This window comes from Eleginops maclovinus, chromosome 14 (assembly GCF_036324505.1).
Source record: "Eleginops maclovinus isolate JMC-PN-2008 ecotype Puerto Natales chromosome 14, JC_Emac_rtc_rv5, whole genome shotgun sequence".
Taxonomy (NCBI): Eukaryota; Metazoa; Chordata; class Actinopteri; order Perciformes; family Eleginopidae; genus Eleginops; species Eleginops maclovinus.
Window position 1 is genome coordinate 4437527 of NC_086362.1, and position 18117 is coordinate 4455643.

Here is an 18117-nt window from a genome sequence, read left to right on the forward strand (position 1 = left end):
AGTAGAAATGAAATTAGCCGATTGAATTAGACTGATTTTAATAGATTTTTTCTTTAGTGGAGCTGTAAAAACGTTGCTATCCTCCAGAGCAAATAATGTACTTTTGAAGTGCCAGAAAGAAAAATGTGTTCATGTAGAAACTATTTCCTCTAACCTCTTCACCTGTGTGTGACCCGGTGCTCTCCTCTCCCTCAGGGACCCGTCTCAGGAGTGCTGCTCCGACACAGACTCTCTCAGCTCCTCCATGAGCCGCAAGCAGCTGCACAACCCCTGCACGCCGGGCTCGGACACCCCGTACCGCAAGATCTCCCGCGAGGAGCTGATGCTGTTCACCCAGAGGGAGAGCATGGAGCTCCCCGCCTCCACCTGCACCACCCACACCGCCAGCAGCAGCAGCAGCAGCAGTCTCAGGGACTCCACGCCTCCTCCTCCTCTGCCTCCGACCCCGGCCAGCACCCCCTCCGGTCCACCCTCCACCTCTCCTTCCCCGGCATTGGAGCACCACCCGTTCCCACACAGAGGCTCGCCAGACATCACCCGCACCATCCCCGAGTCCCAAAGCATGACCTTCTCACAGGGGAACGCCACCTCTCCGACGGGCAAGGGCACGTACAACGGCATCCTGGAGAAGTCCTACAGCTACAGCCAGCTGCCCGCCAGCATGCTGCCCAACAAGGGCCGCAATCCGTCCCTCACCTCCCTGGACTCGGAGGGCCGGAGCGTGGGACGGGATTACAAGCTCCAGAGCGCCTCTTCCCAGGACTCCAGTGACAATGGAGAGAAAATCAAGCGCTCCTCCTCTAAAATCAAAAGCTTATTTAAGAAAAAGAAATAAAACTAGAGTACGAGAGAAATAAATCAGATATAAAGAGTCGTTTTAGCCCCAATATAATAAAAAAAATGAACATCACTGTAAGCTAAAACATCTTCTCTGGTCTTCTTTTTGTCGTCAAAGATGGAATGTAGCTCAGTCTGGGGGCCTCTAAACGCCTCAGACTGGTAGCCTTATTTTTCAATAATGCCTTTTTATTTAGTTCACTCACAGCCTCACAGGGAAACCTGCAAGGGCCAAGGAAAGGTCAAAGAAAGGTCACGATGGTTGTCGTCCAGACAGCGTAGACACTTGACCTGCTCACTGTTCGTTTTGGTTTGAACCAAAAAATGTGTAAGGGGTCTAAAGGTGCAGTCCACAAATACATGTGTATTGTTTAGCACAGAATGAAGTTCCTACTGGAAGTACTTTAATCACACTTTCAGTCGGAACAGCGTCTCTTGCATATCATCAGAAAAAAGGTCATAAAGACAGAGATTTGATCACTTCTCTTCAAAGTGTCCGAACTCCTCCTCCCTGCTCAGATTATGGATTGCATTTTACGAAGTGTTTGAGTCCTAAACTCACCTACTTGAAAAAAAAACCCTGCTAAGTGTGTTGCACTACTGCTTTCCTGGTATTTTAGGAAAGCGCCGCTGCTTGCGGAGTACATATTGAATAAAGATAGAGATGAGAGGAAGTCATGGGCAGCGGCAGTGGAGAAGCAGCACATAATGCCAGAGCCAAAATGATCTGACGCGTCTTCACTGCCAGTGCTTATGGACGTCTCAATATATATAAATATATATATATACTTTGTTTTCACATGATTATGTTCTTATAGATGTTTTTAAATAGATTTTTATTGGCGGGGGTTCCTAATGTATGAACTGAGCTTTACGGAGGAGAGTTTAATGAATATGCAGATTTAACCCGCACCAGTCATTTGCCCTATAATCTAGCTGTCCCTTTTTACTTGATTAACTGTGTCCTGTAGCCATATCAACTACATTATTTGTCTTAAATACATCGTCGTCCCCCCATTTAAAATGTAGTGTCACTACCAGATTACGGTCGATTTGTCTGTGCAAATTATTCTTTTTGTGGTTGGAGTGCCATATTCACATTTAAGGAGACCCAAGTGCCAGGATGTCGGTCTCTACTGTACGTCTGTTTCCAGGATTAAAGAAACACTAAGGATTATCTGTTTGAAAAAAGGAACTATTTGATCCAAATGTCATTGATACACCCCCCCACATCACACACTAAGCTCGAAGCCGACCCATGCAATACGGTCCCTGTTCCTTTTCCCCACCTTCTGGGCCTGCACCGAGCGCACTGATGTCAAAGCTCCTGCTTCACACTGTGATTTCTGCCTTCTTTCCCCTTCATCCTGGACCTGGCTGCAGCGTAACACGACGGGGGTCACGTTAAAAAAACAAAAACGTGACGCGACAAAATGTCAGGGGGGTGATGCTGTGTACGAGGTGTGTCTGGGGGAGGATCCAGGGGCCTCTGTTTTTAGAAAAAAATAAGAAAGTTGTGGCGATACAGCACACAATGAAGGAAATACAAGACAGAACTGCAAGAGGAGGATATATGAATGTTTACGAGACATTAGGGTTTTTTTGAGAACATTGTGTGTGAATATTTGTATACTGTAGAATTAATAATAAAAAAATGGAGGCATTGGAGATGTTTCAGAGTCATGCTTACTGAGGCTGATATGTGTCATTACATTTCTAAACTTGAGGCACGTGATCTTACAGAAACCGTCCTGACCGTCCTTTTGGAACCCAGTCTGTACAACGCAGACGTGTGAGGGGGAAATATTATCCGGACACCCCTTTTGTCTTGAGTGGGGAAACGAGGCACACGAGGAGGGGAGACGGGACATCAGCTGGTTGTGAATGGTGTTGTACAAATCGGCCCACCACATGCAGGGACCGCGATGGCCACAGGGTGACAGCAACGCTCCAGGGGAACTGCTCAGGTATACTTATAGTTTTCGTAAACACTCAACATATATTGCACCCCCGCTCGTAAACTTCCTTCAAGCCTCATAAGTTTAAATAATGCAGCAATCAAAGCAAAGTGTATGTATTCCAATATCACAAGAGAAGTGTCTCGCTGGGCTTTACAGGACCTTTAAGCCAGTGCAAACACTACTGACATACAAGTCTTATGACATATAAGAAGTAGAACTCAGGAGGACAGACAGAAATCTAAAACCAGCGCTAACTATAGGCTTTATTTAAAGGAATGTCTCCAGTTCAAATTAAAAGTTTAGACACCGTCTGCCTCAGGAAGTTGGTTCCAGAGAAAGTGAGCTTGGTACCTGAAAGCTTGGACTCCTGATCTGGTTTTCTGGACTCTGAATTACTAAAAAAGATCTGCACTCTTGGAACCTTAATGACCTGAGTTTTAAATTCAGGGCTGAGCTCTGGATAGCCCAACCCCTGACTATAACAAGTCACAAGCAGAATTTAACCATTTCAGCAGAACTCAAAATGTAGTGGAGTTTGAGTAAGCAAAGCATCATTTAAAATACAAGTCAGTATTTGGATGCAGTGTTGCAGGAGCAGGACTCTCCTCATGGATATGAACATGTTCAAAGCCTACCCTTTCTTTCTACCCGGTGTTGAGGTGTTGACAGAAGACGGCATTTTTAAGAACACAGCTTTATTAAATTCCAAAATCAATTTAAAAAGAATACTTCCTTCAAATCCGGGCAGCATTAACTTTTGTTTGCAATGATTGTAGAACTCCTGTGAACAGAAAACATTAGAAATTGTGAGATGTGACACTTAAGAGTTTTTCTTAACATGTATAATTAAAAGCACCTCACCTTTTTTCAAAGCATTGACCAGATGTCGAAACTTGGACACTTTGACATGACGAGCAGGAGGGTGGATGGCAGGCTTGTATGAGATAGGTAGTGTAGCTTGTCTTGTGGTAGCAAGCATGGTTGTAAGAGCTGAAGTGGGCTGGATTGTGGGACTCTGCAGACCTAGCATGGTTGTAAGAGCTGAAGTGGGCTGGATTGTGGGACTCTGCAGACCTAGCATGGTTGTAAGAGCTGAAGTGGGCTGGATTGTGGGACTCTGCAGACCTAGCATTCAGAAAGAGAAATGCTTTAAATCTAATATGGGGGGAGTAATACCTGGTCACCTTGAGAAAGTGAACACAATACTTTACCTGCTGCAGGACGTTTGGTATGGATGACGCTGCCGATACCAGCTGCATCGGAATCAAATCTGTACACTGAGAAGAGTCGAATGAGTCCAGCCAGAGGATATGTACACTGCATTGTCACCCTGCAAGAGAAGACACATGCCCCAAAATCAGCACCATCTAGTGGATTGAAAGGTTAATTGTTACCATAAACTTGGATTTGCAATATTAATAGTTTATATATAAAATATCGATACTTTGAGTCCGTGTATCGATAGAATATTGCGATACTATGCTGTAGCGATTATTTCCCCCACCCCTACTTACCTCTCAGTAGCATTTTCAGAAGGAACCTTGCTAGGACTATGGACCTTCTTGCTATAGAAAATCTCATTTTGATAAGTCACATTTTCCCTGTTGAGCTGAAAGCACAAAATGCAGACAGTGACACATTTAGTTTATCACATTCAAATGTTGCTTTTGTTGCCAGTGTCAAGGATAAAAATATAACAGCAGTACCTTGACTGTTGATCCACAGCTGTTGAGTGAAAGAGAGAACAGAGCCCACTTGCGGTCTGTCTCTGTGGGGCCACAGTATTTGTCTCTCAGGTTGGTTCTTGCTGCAACTCCTCCACTTGGGATGGCCAGAGACAAGTCCACCACCACAGTCATCGTCCCATCAGTCGAACACACTGTAGAGAGAATTGATTTAACCTTATGTCTGCTAACTCTCTCAGATCTCGAAGTAAAAAGACAGGATGTTCTTACAAATGAGTTCAGTAGTAGGGAACGGACAAGTCTTGATAGTTGAGCTCTGGACTTCGGCTGTTGCAAGATCCCGCACGAGGATTTCAAAAGTGCCAAAGAATCCCTTCAAAGATATGTTCTATAAAAAACATATGCAGTTTAGTCATTGCTTAATACAGCTTTCAAATAAACGGCATTTTCTGCCAATCAGTTCCATCTCACCTTGTACTCGTAGCCGTGAGAGAACAGCGGCACCTCGAGCAGCAGACTGTTGCTATCGTTGCTCATCATGTAGCCATGCTGGGCGGCCAGCTCTGATGTCAGCAGGTCTAAGCCGATGGTGATCTCCCACAGGTAGTCAAAAGGCCGGTGGTCCAGCTTGAAGCTGATGCCAGATTCCGTACAAACAGCATCAAAGACCGGTGGGGCTGTTAAGACACAACTGATTAATCTGCTATCCGCACTTACAAGATGATTTTTCTTTTTATACTTTAACGGTATGGACTTACAGACATCTGTGACCGATGCTACAACAGATACCATGTGGTAATAAACATCGTTTTCAGGCAAAACTGTCAGCGTGAAGTTGATGTCTAGCATATAATGAAGAACTGCATCTTCTTTAGAGAACTAGGAGACATAATACAGTTCATTAATGCAGGAGGACAGGAAATGGCAAAACTCAGCCCTGAAAAAGAAAAACACCTTACCTGTTGCATGACAAAAGGGTCTTCAAAAGGTACCTTCAGCTTGTAGCCATGAGTGTTGTTGGGATGAACGACTTTTGTCATAATAACGCTTGTGTTTGTTAAGGGCACTGTAATTTCTTGTCTATTCAAATGACCAGCATTGACCTGAACGTCTTCAGGGACGTCCCCAAGGTAGACCGTGAACATGTTTTCAACAAGAACAGTTTGGTTTTCGGCGAAGATGGGACGTGGCAGCAGGGGAGTGACCAAAGTCCTGAGAAAGCGGATCCTGGTTTCTACATGATCCTCATCCACCAGGATTTGTTCCAAGTAGAGATGGAAGACGTAAAACTCGTAGAGATCGACATTCACAACACTCTGAAACAGACACATTCAGTTCGTAAAGGAAAACTTTACAGTAAAGTAAACATGTTAACTTTCAGATGCAGCTAGTAGAAGTTAAATGTGTTCCCTTCCACGGTGTGTATCAGTGCACTTCTGACCTTCCTGTATACTCCTTCAGCATAATTGGGAATGCCGATCTGGATTGTGTTGTTCTGCCTCCCCACAATGAAGCCTTTGTCCTCTGCAACTGGCTGCGCAACAAGTTCACCATTAAGACCAACGTTGACCTGTTTGCCATCTAGATTTGGGAACAGCGTCTCAGGAGTCTCCCACATCATGTAGCCACTTTCATGATACAAGCCCTCATCTGTTGACAGTACACCAGTATTATAGCTTTACCTTTCCAGCAAGTGGAAAAGAATCCATGGCGTCAAATATTGTAATACTGACCCATGGAGCAAGCAGCCACAAGGTCAAACATGAGGACAACCCAGCTTTGTCTGGAGAATATAGTTGCATGTATCGCCTCTACTGGAACACCATTCACCTGGAGAGAGCACTACATTAAAAACTCTTGAGCTTGTTTTGACTAGATAGGCATCATCAACCAATGGTTTACCTCAGTGCAGAATGAATGAGGTTGTCCATAAGGAGCACGAAATACCAGCCTTCCATCAGTCAAGAGAAACACATATCCTTGCTTACGGGCGTCTGAGATGTTCATTGGCGGAAACTGCTCGTCATCCACCTGAAACCTCACCTGCCAGTCTGAAGTGGTGGAGCTATGTGCCTGGAAAGAGATGTTTGTGTCTACAAAGAGGATCGCTGCACAGAAAGAAATTAAACATTTGAAACATACAGGTTTGAGAGAACTCCAGTCATCCTTCCTTGTTCCAGAGGGACAAGTGACTTCACTCTTCACCGACACCTGGGAAGAAGTCCTGATGAGTAAACACCTGAAATACTCCATAAGTTAACCTGAGACGTAAACAAGCTTACTTCCATGTAGTTGGTCTCACAGGTAACCTCTCTGGGAGACCAGGGGAGCGATGGAGAACAGGTTTTGTTGAAGGGATAGGTCGACTCCTTTCCTTCATGAGTCACATTTAGGTTGAAGTTGAATGTGAAGATATCATCCTAAAGACCAAGCAGAAAATTACAGGATGCCCAACCGACACCCTAAAAGACCTTTCAATGCAATCTGTACACACTTTGTTCTTAGTTTGACAGCTGAAGTAAGAAGCTCGGAGCTCCACGTCGCCTGGTAGCGGGAGAACACTGATACTGTAGCCACACTGTGCCGCATACTGCTGAGTGATGGCGTACGCACCTGTCTCATCTAGAGGAAAATTAAAAAAAACGACAGCTGAATCTCAATATCAACTCCAAACTTCTTGAAAGGTATACTGGAAAACAATCACCAGTGAATGATAAACTAATTAAGGTTTTTTTCTAAAGCCAAAAATGTTGGTTTCAGCTTAAGATGCTTGAGGAAGGTGCACTGCTCTATGGAAAAAGGTTGGATAAAATTCCCATGGCACATGGCCGAGCGTGATCAAGCTGTCCAGAACTTACCAACTGCCTCAAAGTGAGGCTCCTCCCCAGTGAAAGAGAGATCGACAGCCATGGTGAAGTAACGATCATGACACTCCATACGAAGAGCTCCTATTGTGCACGAACAAGTTTAGGTCAAGATATGGACAATATTAAATGCATGTCAATGGGAAGTTAGTTGGCTTACCATCTGGAAGTCCAGCACTCTCTGCTCTTGACCACAGAGATAGAAGTAAAGCGACACTGAAACAAGAGGAAAATGTCTCTGAATACAAGCTTAGTGGTCCAGGCCTATATTCTGCCACAAAAAGAAAACTTACCCAAAGCAAAACCCAAAAGCCATAGCCACTGATGTGTTTGCGGTGTCTAGAGCTAGCCTAGCTGCTAGCAAACTACACTTGCTAACCAAAAACGAGCTTAAGTGAAACACTTGCTTGTTATTTCCTGGCCAAAGTAGCTCTCTCCCACAACGACAGCTTTTATAGTGTTTGTTTCACCCATGAGGTTAAAGGGCAACTCTAACCTCATCAGCTGCAACCTGTTGACACATGATTGTTGCTAATGAGCTGTGGCTGTGACACTTGAGGGCCTCTGATTGGTTGTTGAAAAAAGACTTACCTATAAAAGCTTGACTAGCTGTCAGCATAAGACATTGCTGGTTTGGCCAGGATATACATCAAGCAAGTGCTTCACTTTCGCTTGTGTTGGCTAGCAGGGGTAGTTTGCTAGCAGCTAAGCTAGCTTTAGACACTGCAGCCACATCAGTGGCTATGACTCCTGGGGTTTGTCTAAGGTAAGGTTCTTTCATGGAAATAAGTTGTAAATTGCTTTCAGTGCATCTTAAGCTTCCAATTTAGGCCTATATATGCTTACAGTGTGACCTTGCTCCTGTCCATGTGGGCAACTGCGAAATGTGAACAACTTCCTGATGGTAAGGATGGAAATGTCTACTTAGAACCTGGAGCTGTTGGCAGATGTCTTCACCTGCACTTTTTGGTTTTACAGGAGCTTTTCAGACTGTGTGTCATGATCGCTTTCTCATGCAAGCAGTTGATCTCTCCTTTGCTGGCGAAGACCATCGTTTTGAGGCAGTTGGTAAGTTCTGCACAGCTTACCAACCTTTTGAGAAACCATGTGCCATATGGGTCTAAAAATACTGTATGTTAATCTGCTACCACAGTGTATGGAGCAAAGATTGCCAGGTGTGGCATTTAGTTTAAAGTCAGGGTGCTCTAGTCTGGTAAGACTGACCAGTTTCCACTTCATTTTTCATTCATGTTTCAATGATCAGATTTACTACATGTGATTGTCTTTCAGATGAGACGGGCATGCATCCCGTCACTAAGGAGAATGAAGCACAGTGTGGCTACAGTGTCAGTGCAGTCCCTCTTCTGGGCCTTATGTTGTATCGAGCCTATTACTTCAGCTGTCACACTGAAAACAAAGTGTGTAGAACTTACTAATAAAACAGTTTGTTATTATGTCAATTTTTGGCCAGATTAAGTGTGACCTCCTGCCATGTGCTACTCTTTCAGGATGATAAAATGTTCACATTTGACTTCAAACTGATTACTTCAAAGGATGGAAAGGAGGTAATTTATCCTCTGAACAAGACTTGTTCTCCTTCTCTCCCATGGTCTCCAGAGAAGTTACCTGTGAGAGCAACTTCATGGAGGTATTCTTTATTTATTTGTAACATTTCACTAAAGGCTGTTGGATGCCTATTCACCATGATTTCTCTTGTAGGTGTCTGTGAGAAGTGATGTTGCCTGTCCAACTGGGACACGGAGGGATGACTGGGATGCTGTTACCCAAACGGTATCTATGGCAGTGCATTCAGGGACCGGATGGTAATTGTTATGGGACTGAAATTAGAAAACGTGCAGGCAAAAAAAGCATGGATTAATGTGTTCCGTCCTATATCTTTCCAGGCTTACGCCTCAGCCACCTCAGATTGGCAGGTGATGTTCCAGAGGGTGGGTGAGGAGCCGACTCCCATGAGCCTTGATGAAGCGCATGAGCTACGCTATGAGTTTCTCTTGACTGATGGAAGGCTGGTATTTCGTGCTCCCTATGGACAACCTCACTCATTCTACACTGAGGTATCGCACTGATATTGTCTGTTTAGTAAAGTCTTTAGTCTTAAGGTGGGTTCAAGCGGGCTCCCTCCCCAGGTGAATGGCGTTCCAGTAGAGACGATCCATGCTACCCTGTTCTCCAGACAAAACTGGGTTGTCCTCATGGTTGACCTGGTCGCTGCTTGCTCTATGGGTCAGTGTTGCAATGTCCTTTTCTTGCTTGATGATAAGCAACAACTAATTCAGGTGTAATGTCCATAGATGTGGGATCCTATGATGACAGCGGCTACATGATGTGGAGGACTCCTGAGGTGCTGCACCCATCAATGTCTGGTCTACACGAGACTCAATTCAACATTGGCATCAATAGTGAACCTGTGGAGCCTACGGTTGCAGAGGAGAGGGGCTACATTGTGGAAAAGGACCACGGTACAGTCAGGATCAGCATCCCCTACAACACTGAGGGAGGATACAGGAAGGTTATGATGCATTGACTTAACAAGTTCAATTTCTGATCTAGTGGTGGCGTTGCATGGTAAATTAAAGATTGTGCTTCTACTTGATAACTGTTGCAGAGCTTAGTGTCTGGCGACCTCTACGAAGTCTACTTCTTTGACCTTTACTTGGAGCAAGTGTCACTGGCTGAAGATCATATGGATACCAGACTTCGATTTCGCAAGACACTGACCACTCCCCTGCTGCCACGCCCTGTGTTCACTGAAAACAGTAAGTCTATTTACCAACACGTCGTCCAGTTGATGAAACAATAATTTAATTTTCATTTCAGAAACAGTTCCTGAGGAGCGCGTGTTCACGGTCTACCTCGGAGACGTGCCTGATGATGTGGCGTTGGTTGCTGTTCATTTGAATGGACAAGCATTTACAGTTCCCTTTATGAATGCACTCGGCCACACCATCACCAAGGTTATTCATCCCAACAACACGCATGGCTACACTCTGAAAGTGTCTATGGAGGACCCTGTTATCAGGCAGCAGGTAAAGGTTTTTAAATGATTTGTTCAGTAAAATCTGACGTCATGCTGGTCTATTCATGGAGACGTCAACTTGCTTGGCTCGGCTGTAATTTGTGTGTTCTGTTTCCAAGTTCTCCAAAGAAGATGGTGCCATGCAGCACACTCTAGAAATCAACTACACCCTGACTGTTTTGCCTGAATATGAGCCTTTTTACCACCTGGCCTCAGTGATGGCATTTACTGATGTCTGTAAGTTGCAAACCATATTTTCAGACTCTGTAGTAAGTACTTGTGCATGAAGCAGAGACTATTGTCCTGTACTCAACAGCCCCACCAGTGTTTGACGCTGTCTGTACGGAGTCTGGCATCAGCTTCAAGCTGGACCGCCGGCCTTTTGACTACCTCTGGGAGATCACTATCGGCTCAGACCTGCTGACTTCAGAGCTGGCAGACCAGCATGGCTACATCATGAGCACCGATAGCAACAGTCTGCTGCTCGAGGTGCCCCTCTTCAGTCATGGCTTCAAGAGCACGGTAAGATGATGCTGATTGGAAGCAAATGCTCTTGAATGTGCAAGCTGAGATAAATTAACTGCATTTGTATGTTTTTATAGGAAGCCACTTTGAAGGGATTCTTTGGCACTTTTGAAATCACCATGCGAGATCCTGAAACATCTGAAGTCCAGAGCTCCTCCGTCAAGACTTGTCCGTTCTCTACTACTGAACTCATCAGTAAGAAGAAACTGTTGTGTTTTTTTTCCGTTAGCGCTGAGGGGGTTTTAATACGCGTCAACTAAATCACTTTTCTCTAGTGTGTTCGACTGATGGGAGGCTGACTGTGGTGGCTGACTTGTCTCTGGCCATGCCAAATGGAGGCAATCCCACAAGAACCAACCTGAGGGACAAATACTGTGGACCCAAAGAGACAGACGGCACCAGGGCTCTGTTCTCTTTTCCACTCAACAGCTGTGGCTCCACCGTCAAGGTACTGATTTCCTCAAGCTGACATGTAGATCCTGATATGTGTGCCTACACTCAAATGTTATGCTTTGTTTTTCCAGCTCGGCAAGGAGTACGTGACATACGAAAACGAGATTTTCTTCAGCAAGAAGCTGCGGGCTCTGAAAAATCCAGCAGATCCCATTAATAATATTGACAGGTTTATATTTAACCCAAATTCTTGGCCATTTACCCTTTTTAATCACAAGGTAACTTATTAATCCCCTTGTTCTTGCAGGGTAACAGTACAGTGTACGTATCCTCTCTCTGGACTGTTCCGCCTCTTCTCAGTATACAAGTTTGAGTCGGACCTAGCCGGTGTCGGTCGCATTCTGCATTCTTTGCTATCCACTGAAGGTAAGTAGTGTACCTGATTAAACCACATATTTGAAATGAAATGCTGACAATCTGTTTGGTCTTTAGGTCTGCGGAGTCCCACCATGGAGCCCACTTCAGTGACTCATTCTCCAGTGCACACTACCAGACGCACCCGAAGACCTGTGTCGATGAGACCCGGGTACCAGCCTCCTGCAAAATACATCAAAGTGTCCAGCTTCCTGAAGAATCTTCCTAAGAAAGGCAAGTTGGATATTTGGAATGAGGTCAACATTAAGTCACTTTTTTCTTTTAATCCTTAATGAATTCTCTTTTGCAGGAGCTAAAGGACAACTGAAGACTAAAATCAATCCATTTCCTTCGTAATTGCATGATTTGTATTTAAATGTAAAGGTTTATAAATTGGTCTTTAAAATATGTTTGTCTCATTGAGCTTTGGTCAAATGCACACAATGTTGGGTAGCTTCAAGTTCAGGTCGGCACACAATGTTGGGTAGCTTCAAGTTCAGGTCGGCACACAAGCCTGACATAACAACCTAAAGGTGGTTCAGCCTCTGTTCAGAGCATTTTTTGTGAACACTCCACTTCCATTACAACTTTCAAATCTCAACTGAAAACATATCTATTCAGACAAGCCTACTCCCTTTAATTCAATTTCTCCTTGTACACTGTTTTATTACGTATTTTTTTAACAGCTTCCTCTTATGAATGTTTGACTACTGGAGGGTTTTTCGTTTTAGTTTGACCTTGAGTGTTTAGAAAGGTGCCCATAAATAAAATGTATTATGATTCCTGAGCTGCTACGTTGAAACGAGCTTAAGTCTAGGTGCAAGCTGAGCATTTTGTGGCTAAAGAGTAACTTGTGCAAAATCAGACTTCCTAGTGTTGCGCGGGGCTGAGTAGTTAACATTTAAAATGTGTTAAATACAGTAGGCACGTTTATTTATATAGCACCTTTCAACACAAGGCAAATCAAAGTGCTTTACAAAAATGAAAGACATGAGTATTTAGAAGTAGTGCAGCATAAACACATTATAAAAAGGCGTTTAAAAGCAAAGATAATCAAATGCAACAGATATAATATATACAAATAAAAGTTGCAATGTTAAGAACAGTTCAATTAAAAGCAGCAGCAAAAATAAATGCTTCAGCCTGGATTTAAAAGTAGTAAGAGTAGCAGCGGACCTGCAGGGTTCTGGGAGTTTGTTCCAGATATTTGGAGCATAATAACTGAACGCTGCTTGAGTTTTAATTCTGGGGACGGAAAGCTGACCCGTCCCAGAAGACCTGAGTTGTGGATGGTTCATAATGTAGGAGGTCAAATGTATTTTGGGCCTAAACCATTCAATGCTTTATAAACCAGCAGCAGACATTTTAAATCAATTCTTTGACAGACAGGAAGCCAGTGTAAAGACCTCAGAACTGGAGTGATGTGATCCACTCTCTTAGTGTTAGTGAGGACTCGAGCAGCAGTGTTCTGAATCAGCTGCAGCTTTCTAGAAAATGCTGTTCTGACCTAAAATCCATCTACAGCCCTGGAGAAAATTAAGAGACCACTTCAGCATTGTCATTTTCTCTCTATAGGTATGTCTTTGAGTTACTTTTTTAGTTTTATTGTATTCTATAAACTACTGACCATATTTCTCTGGAATGGCTGCCATGCATGTAGAGATAAAGATTTGGAGTGGTCTCAATTTTCTGAAGGTGTATAAGCAGCTAAGGCACTATTAGGACGTATTTTGCATGCAATGGCACATGCTTTTTGGCTCCCTGCATTATGTTGTACAGAAATGACAAAAGCCATCTGGGAAGTCACAAGAATCCCTGTTCAACCTCAACTAAAACTGCCATGGAATCACAATTACAGAATCCCTTTATTCATCCCACAGAGGGGAAATTTAAAACTTGCAGTGTTTGATTTTTACTTAAATGCCAAATTATATTCATTTAATGGCAAAAGAAAATGGGCAGTTTAATACAATCTACTTGGCCTCTTTGGAAGGTGTCTACACCAAGTCAGATGCATTTGAAATTGTTTACATATGCAAGAGTATCAAACTTTGTATGGTCTGTTGGTGAAAAGGGAAATTCAGGTGCATTTGTCTTGGCCATGTACAGCTCTAGGATTAACTTTTGAAACTTAAATTTAACTTCAAGTTTGTACAAAGTGTGAACTGCTTGTATACATGTACAGAACTGTTCAGGTGTCATAGAAATATCTAAGTTAGGGCCATTTTCACATGCTGAATATTTCACTGAGGTTAGAAAGCCGTCACATTGCCTGCAGTCTGAACAGACTCAAGGGAATTTCAGTGGTTTCATGAAACATGGCTGTCTGATCAGCAAACAAGCGTTTGTCTTCAGCATAGATTGGGGTCTCAAATGACAGCACAACATGATTTTTTTTTATAGACACATTTATTGATAGTTACACTAGAAACATACATCTCTTAATACATTCTTGGATTTATTTTGGATTGCAGAGTTCCTTTCTTCTTAGGAAGATTCTTCAGGAAGCTGGACACTTTGATGTATTTTGCAGGAGGCTGGTACCCGGGTCTCATCGACACAGGTCTTCGGGTGCGTCTGGTAGTGTACACTGGAGATTGAGTCACTGAAGTGGGCTCCATGGTGGGACTCCGCAGACCTAAAGACCAAACAGATTGTCAGCATTTCATTTCAAATATTTGGTTTAATCAGGTACACTACTTACCTTCAGTGGATTGCAAAGAATGCAGAATGCGACCGACACCGGCTAGGTCCGACTCAAACTTGTATACTGAGAAGAGGCGGAACAGTCCAGAGAGAGGATACGTACACTGTACTGTCACCCTGCAAGACAAAAGAGGATTAATAAATTACCTTGTGATTAAAAAAAGGGTAAATGGCCAAGAATTTGGGTTAAATATAAACCTGTCAATATTATTAATGGGATCTGCTGGATTTTTCAGAGCCCGCAGCTTCTTGCTGAAGAAAATCTCGTTTTCGTATGTCACGTACTCCTTGCCGAGCTGGAAAAACAAAGCATAACATTTGAGTGTAGGCACACATATCAGGATCTACATGTCAGCTTGAGGAAATCAGTACTTTGACAGTGGATCCACAGCTGTTGAGTGGAAAAGAGAACAGAGCCCTGGTGCCGTCTGTCTCTTTGGGTCCACAGTATTTGTCCCTCAGGTTGGTTCTTGTGGGATTGCCTCCATTTGGCATGGCCAGAGACAAGTCAGCCACCACAGTCAGCCTCCCATCAGTCGAACACACTAGAGAAAAGTGATTTAGTTGACGCGTATTAAAACCCCCTCAGCGCTAACGGAAAAAAAACAACAGTTTCTTCTTACTGATGAGTTCAGTAGTAGAGAACGGACAAGTCTTGACGGAGGAGCTCTGGACTTCAGATGTTTCAGGATCTCGCATGGTGATTTCAAAAGTGCCAAAGAATCCCTTCAAAGTGGCTTCCTATAAAAACATACAAATGCAGTTAAGTTATCTCAGCATGCACATTAAAGAGCATTTGCTTCCAATCAGCATCATCTTACCGTGCTCTTGAAGCCATGACTGAAGAGGGGAACCTCGAGCAGCAGACTGTTGCTATCGGTGCTCATGATGTAGCCATGCTGGTCTGCCAGCTCTGAAGTCAGCAGGTCTGAGCCGATAGTGATCTCCCAGAGGTAGTCAAAAGGCCGGCGGTCCAGCTTGAAGCTGATGCCAGACTCCGTACAGACAGCGTCAAACACTGGTGGGGCTGTTGAGTACAGGACAATAGTTGCTCTGCTTCATGCACAAGTACTTACTACCAAGTCTAAAAATATGGTTTGCAACTTACAGACATCAGTAAATGCCATCACTGAGGCCAGGTGGTAAAAAGGCTCATATTCAGGCAGAACAGTCAGGGTGTAGTTGATTTCTAGAGTGTGCTGCATGGCACCATCTTCTTTGGAGAACTAGGAAACAGAACATACAGGTTTTACCAAAGGAGGGTGAGGTTACCATGAATATTGTAAAAAAGTATACATTTTAAGACCTTTACCTGCTGCCTGACAATAGGATCAGCCATAGACACCTTCAGAGTGTAGCCATGCGTGTTGTTGGGATGAATAACCTTGGTGATGGTGTGGCTGCTTACATTCATAAAGGGAACTGTAAATACTTGTCCATTCAAATGAACAGCAACCAACCCCACGTCTTCAGGCACGTCTCCGAGGTAGACTGTGAACATGCGCTGCTCAGGAACTGTTCCTGAAATGAAAGTCAAATTACATTATTGTTGCAGCAACTGTACGATGAGTTTGTCATTAGACTTACGGTTTTCACTGTAAAGAGGGCGGGGCAGCAGGGGAGTAGCCAGTGTCCTGTGAGCACGAAGTCTGGTGTCCATCTGATCTTCACCAAACAACATTTGCTCCAAGTACAGCGCAAAGACGTAGAACTCGAAGAGGTCGCCAGACACCAAGCTCTGCAAAAATGAATTCAGTCAATTTTACCGCTGATCACAAGTCCCTACACATCTGATATCGGGGCCTCCTGACCTTCCGGATTGCTCCTTCAGCGTTATAGGGGATGCTGATCTGGAGTGTGCCATTATACTTCTCCACAATGTAGCCCCTCTCCTCTGCGACTGGCTTTTCAACAAGTTCGCCATCGACTCCGATTTTGACCCGAGTCTCGCTTTCACTAGTCATCAGAGGGTGCAGCACCTCAGGAGTGTCCCACATCATGTAGCCGCTGTTGTCATAAGAGCCTTCATCTGTGGACATGACAGAATTATAGCTTTGGATGTTGTACCATCAACAGGTAAAATCATTAAGCCACATCCTAAAATATTGAAATACTGACGCATTGAGCAAGCAGCGACCAGGTCAACCATGAGGACAACCCAGCTTTGTCTGGAGAACAGAGTAGCATGGACAGCCTCTACTGGAACACCCTTCACCTGGAAAGACTCAACTGGTTTTGGACTCAGCTTTACAAAAACAGGCATTGATGTACTATGCAACTACGCGCAAAAACATAACAACATCTTGTACGTTTACCTCAGCGCTGAATGATTCAGGTTGTCCATACGGGGCACGTAAAACCAGCCTGCTGTCCGTCAAGTGAAACGCATAGCCCCGCTTATGAGCTTCAGAAAGGTTCATTGGCAGCACCCGCTCATCTCCGTGCAACATAACCTGCCAGTCTGAAGTTGCCGAGGTATATGCCTAGAAGAGACACATTTCATGGTTGTGCTTGTGGGTTATTCAAGTCATACATACAAGGTGCAGCAATATTAAAAAACATACAGATTTTAGAGCAGCATTCCAGTCTTCTTTCTTTGTCTCAGACGGACACGTGACCTCACTCTTCACAGACACCTACAGAGAAACAAGGGTTAGTTAAGATCTAAAACAATCCAAAAATACTTTGCCGTGACCAAGCTTACCTCCATGTAGTTGACCTCACAGGTGACCTCTCTCGGAGACCAGGGGAGAGATGGAGAACAGGTCTTGTTCAAGGCATAGGTGGCAATCTTTCCTTCAATTGCAACAACCAGGTTGAAGTTGAAGGTGAAGACTTCATCATCCTGAAAAAGTAGAATGAAGGGGTTGCCACACAACAGAACACCCAAATACTGTTGTGTATGCCAAGTGTACTAACCTTGTTTTCAGTATGACAGCTAAAATACGAGGCTCGGAGCTCCACATGGCCAAGCATAGGGAGAACGCCAATACTGTAGCCACACTGTGCTGCAGACTGCTTAGTGATGGCATACACACCGCTCTCATCTGGAAGACAATCACATTAGTTGTTAGACCGCACCTGCATTTGCCAAATTGTAATCTTCAGGCATCTTTTGCTCAGATGCTCCAGTTTAAGGTTTGCATTTGTAATGAAGCTGTGCAGGACTTACCAACTGCCTCAAAGTGAGGATTACTCCCGGTGAAGGCGAGATCAACAGCTATCACGAAGAAGCGATCATGACACTCCATCTGTATGGCTTCTGCAGAAACAAATAAGAGCTGTCAAAATAGTTCACAATTTAGCCGATAAGCAAACATTTAATGTCTTACCTTTGGGAATATCACATTTTGCCGTTGTCCACATAGACAGCAGCAAGGTCACCCTGTAAGACAAAAGCACAGGATCACATGTATAGTAATCTATTGTCAACAGCTAGAAAGACTTCAGAAAATCAACATACCCAAGGCAAAAGTCCAAAGCCATCGCAACTGATGTGTGGGCAGTGTCTAAAGCTAGCTTAGCTGCTAGCAAACTACTCCTGCTTCAACACAAGCTCAAAAGTAACACTTGCTTGGTGTATAATCCTGACCAAACTAGCAACATGCCTTGCTGTCTGCTGGAGTAGCTTTTATAGGCCTGTTTATTCACCGACCAATCAGAAGCAGTTACAGCCACAGGTGCAGGTCATTAGC

At 44.0% G+C, this 18117-nt stretch overlaps 4 protein-coding genes across 8 annotated transcripts in view; 2 read left to right on the forward strand and 2 right to left on the reverse strand.

Moving 5' to 3' along the window:
- The window catches only part of stim2b (stromal interaction molecule 2b), a 36527-nt gene extending 34022 nt beyond the window's left edge, over positions 1 to 2505 (forward strand). For all 3 annotated transcript variants that reach the window (XM_063900922.1, XM_063900920.1, XM_063900923.1), the window contains exon 13: positions 196 to 2505. In XM_063900922.1, coding sequence (XP_063756992.1) covers positions 196 to 835 — 640 coding nt within the window. In that variant the 3' untranslated portion in view covers positions 836 to 2505. The remainder of the gene's footprint in view (positions 1 to 195) is intronic.
- A 971-nt stretch (positions 2506 to 3476) lies between these two features.
- On the reverse strand, positions 3477 to 7798 carry LOC134875728 (uncharacterized). 2 transcript variants are annotated; one of them, XM_063900334.1, is made up of 18 exons: positions 7641 to 7798; positions 7508 to 7563; positions 7342 to 7431; positions 6978 to 7105; positions 6766 to 6903; positions 6626 to 6694; positions 6386 to 6556; positions 6217 to 6313; positions 5925 to 6133; positions 5443 to 5799; positions 5242 to 5362; positions 4955 to 5160; positions 4754 to 4871; positions 4505 to 4677; positions 4313 to 4407; positions 4010 to 4128; positions 3660 to 3872; positions 3477 to 3579 (listed from the first exon to the last, which is right to left on the reverse strand). In XM_063900334.1, the coding sequence occupies exons 1-18, from the start codon at positions 7661 to 7663 to the stop codon at positions 3533 to 3535; spliced, it is 2430 nt and encodes an 809-aa protein (XP_063756404.1). In that variant the 5' UTR covers positions 7664 to 7798; the 3' UTR covers positions 3477 to 3532. The 2 variants fall into 2 exon arrangements, with proteins under 2 accessions (XP_063756404.1, XP_063756403.1); XM_063900333.1 differs by having other exon boundaries at positions 3660 to 3923.
- Positions 7799 to 8639: 841 nt separating this feature from the next.
- Positions 8640 to 12124, forward strand: LOC134875730 (uncharacterized). 2 transcript variants are annotated; one of them, XM_063900336.1, is made up of 16 exons: positions 8640 to 8765; positions 8856 to 8995; positions 9067 to 9138; positions 9252 to 9422; positions 9495 to 9591; positions 9660 to 9877; positions 9974 to 10124; positions 10186 to 10394; positions 10504 to 10621; positions 10701 to 10906; positions 10987 to 11104; positions 11185 to 11357; positions 11434 to 11531; positions 11610 to 11728; positions 11795 to 11950; positions 12027 to 12124. In XM_063900336.1, the coding sequence occupies exons 2-16, from the start codon at positions 8954 to 8956 to the stop codon at positions 12071 to 12073; spliced, it is 1995 nt and encodes a 664-aa protein (XP_063756406.1). In that variant the 5' UTR covers positions 8640 to 8765; positions 8856 to 8953; the 3' UTR covers positions 12074 to 12124. The 2 variants fall into 2 exon arrangements, with proteins under 2 accessions (XP_063756406.1, XP_063756407.1); XM_063900337.1 differs by lacking the exons at positions 8640 to 8765; positions 8856 to 8995 and having other exon boundaries at positions 9084 to 9170.
- A 1986-nt stretch (positions 12125 to 14110) lies between these two features.
- Positions 14111 to 17680, reverse strand: LOC134875701 (uncharacterized). The gene is made up of 16 exons (XM_063900297.1): positions 17595 to 17680; positions 17342 to 17469; positions 17127 to 17267; positions 16987 to 17058; positions 16738 to 16905; positions 16541 to 16637; positions 16234 to 16451; positions 16010 to 16160; positions 15735 to 15943; positions 15531 to 15648; positions 15244 to 15449; positions 15046 to 15163; positions 14795 to 14967; positions 14621 to 14718; positions 14421 to 14539; positions 14111 to 14354 (listed from the first exon to the last, which is right to left on the reverse strand). The coding sequence occupies exons 1-16, from the start codon at positions 17671 to 17673 to the stop codon at positions 14158 to 14160; spliced, it is 2292 nt and encodes a 763-aa protein (XP_063756367.1). The 5' UTR covers positions 17674 to 17680; the 3' UTR covers positions 14111 to 14157.
- Between the last annotated feature and the right edge of the window lie 437 nt (positions 17681 to 18117).

Excerpts from the sequence above, each read along its gene's own strand:
- LOC134875728 (XM_063900333.1), bottom strand. The coding sequence starts at position 7,663 with ATGGCTTTTGGGTTTTGCTTTGG. Across the intron at positions 4,872-4,954 it reads CTCACGGCTACGAGTACAAG|AACATATCTTTGAAGGGATT; the intron begins GTGAGATGGAAC and ends TGTTTTTTATAG. Across the intron at positions 3,924-4,009 it reads TACCAAACGTCCTGCAGCAG|GTCTGCAGAGTCCCACAATC; the intron begins GTAAAGTATTGT and ends TCTGAATGCTAG.
- LOC134875730 (XM_063900336.1), top strand. The coding sequence starts at position 8,954 with ATGGTCTCCAGAGAAGTTACCTGTGAGAGCAACTTCATGGAG. Across the intron at positions 8,996-9,066 it reads GTGAGAGCAACTTCATGGAG|GTGTCTGTGAGAAGTGATGT; the intron begins GTATTCTTTATT and ends TTTCTCTTGTAG. Across the intron at positions 11,532-11,609 it reads CCCATTAATAATATTGACAG|GGTAACAGTACAGTGTACGT; the intron begins GTTTATATTTAA and ends TTGTTCTTGCAG.
- LOC134875701 (XM_063900297.1), bottom strand. The coding sequence starts at position 17,673 with ATGGAGTGTCATGATCGCTTCTTCGTGATAGCTGTTGATCTCGCCTTC. Across the intron at positions 17,470-17,594 it reads TCCTCACTTTGAGGCAGTTG|ATGAGAGCGGTGTGTATGCC; the intron begins GTAAGTCCTGCA and ends ATTGTCTTCCAG. Across the intron at positions 15,944-16,009 it reads CCCTCTTTACAGTGAAAACC|GAACAGTTCCTGAGCAGCGC; the intron begins GTAAGTCTAATG and ends CTTTCATTTCAG.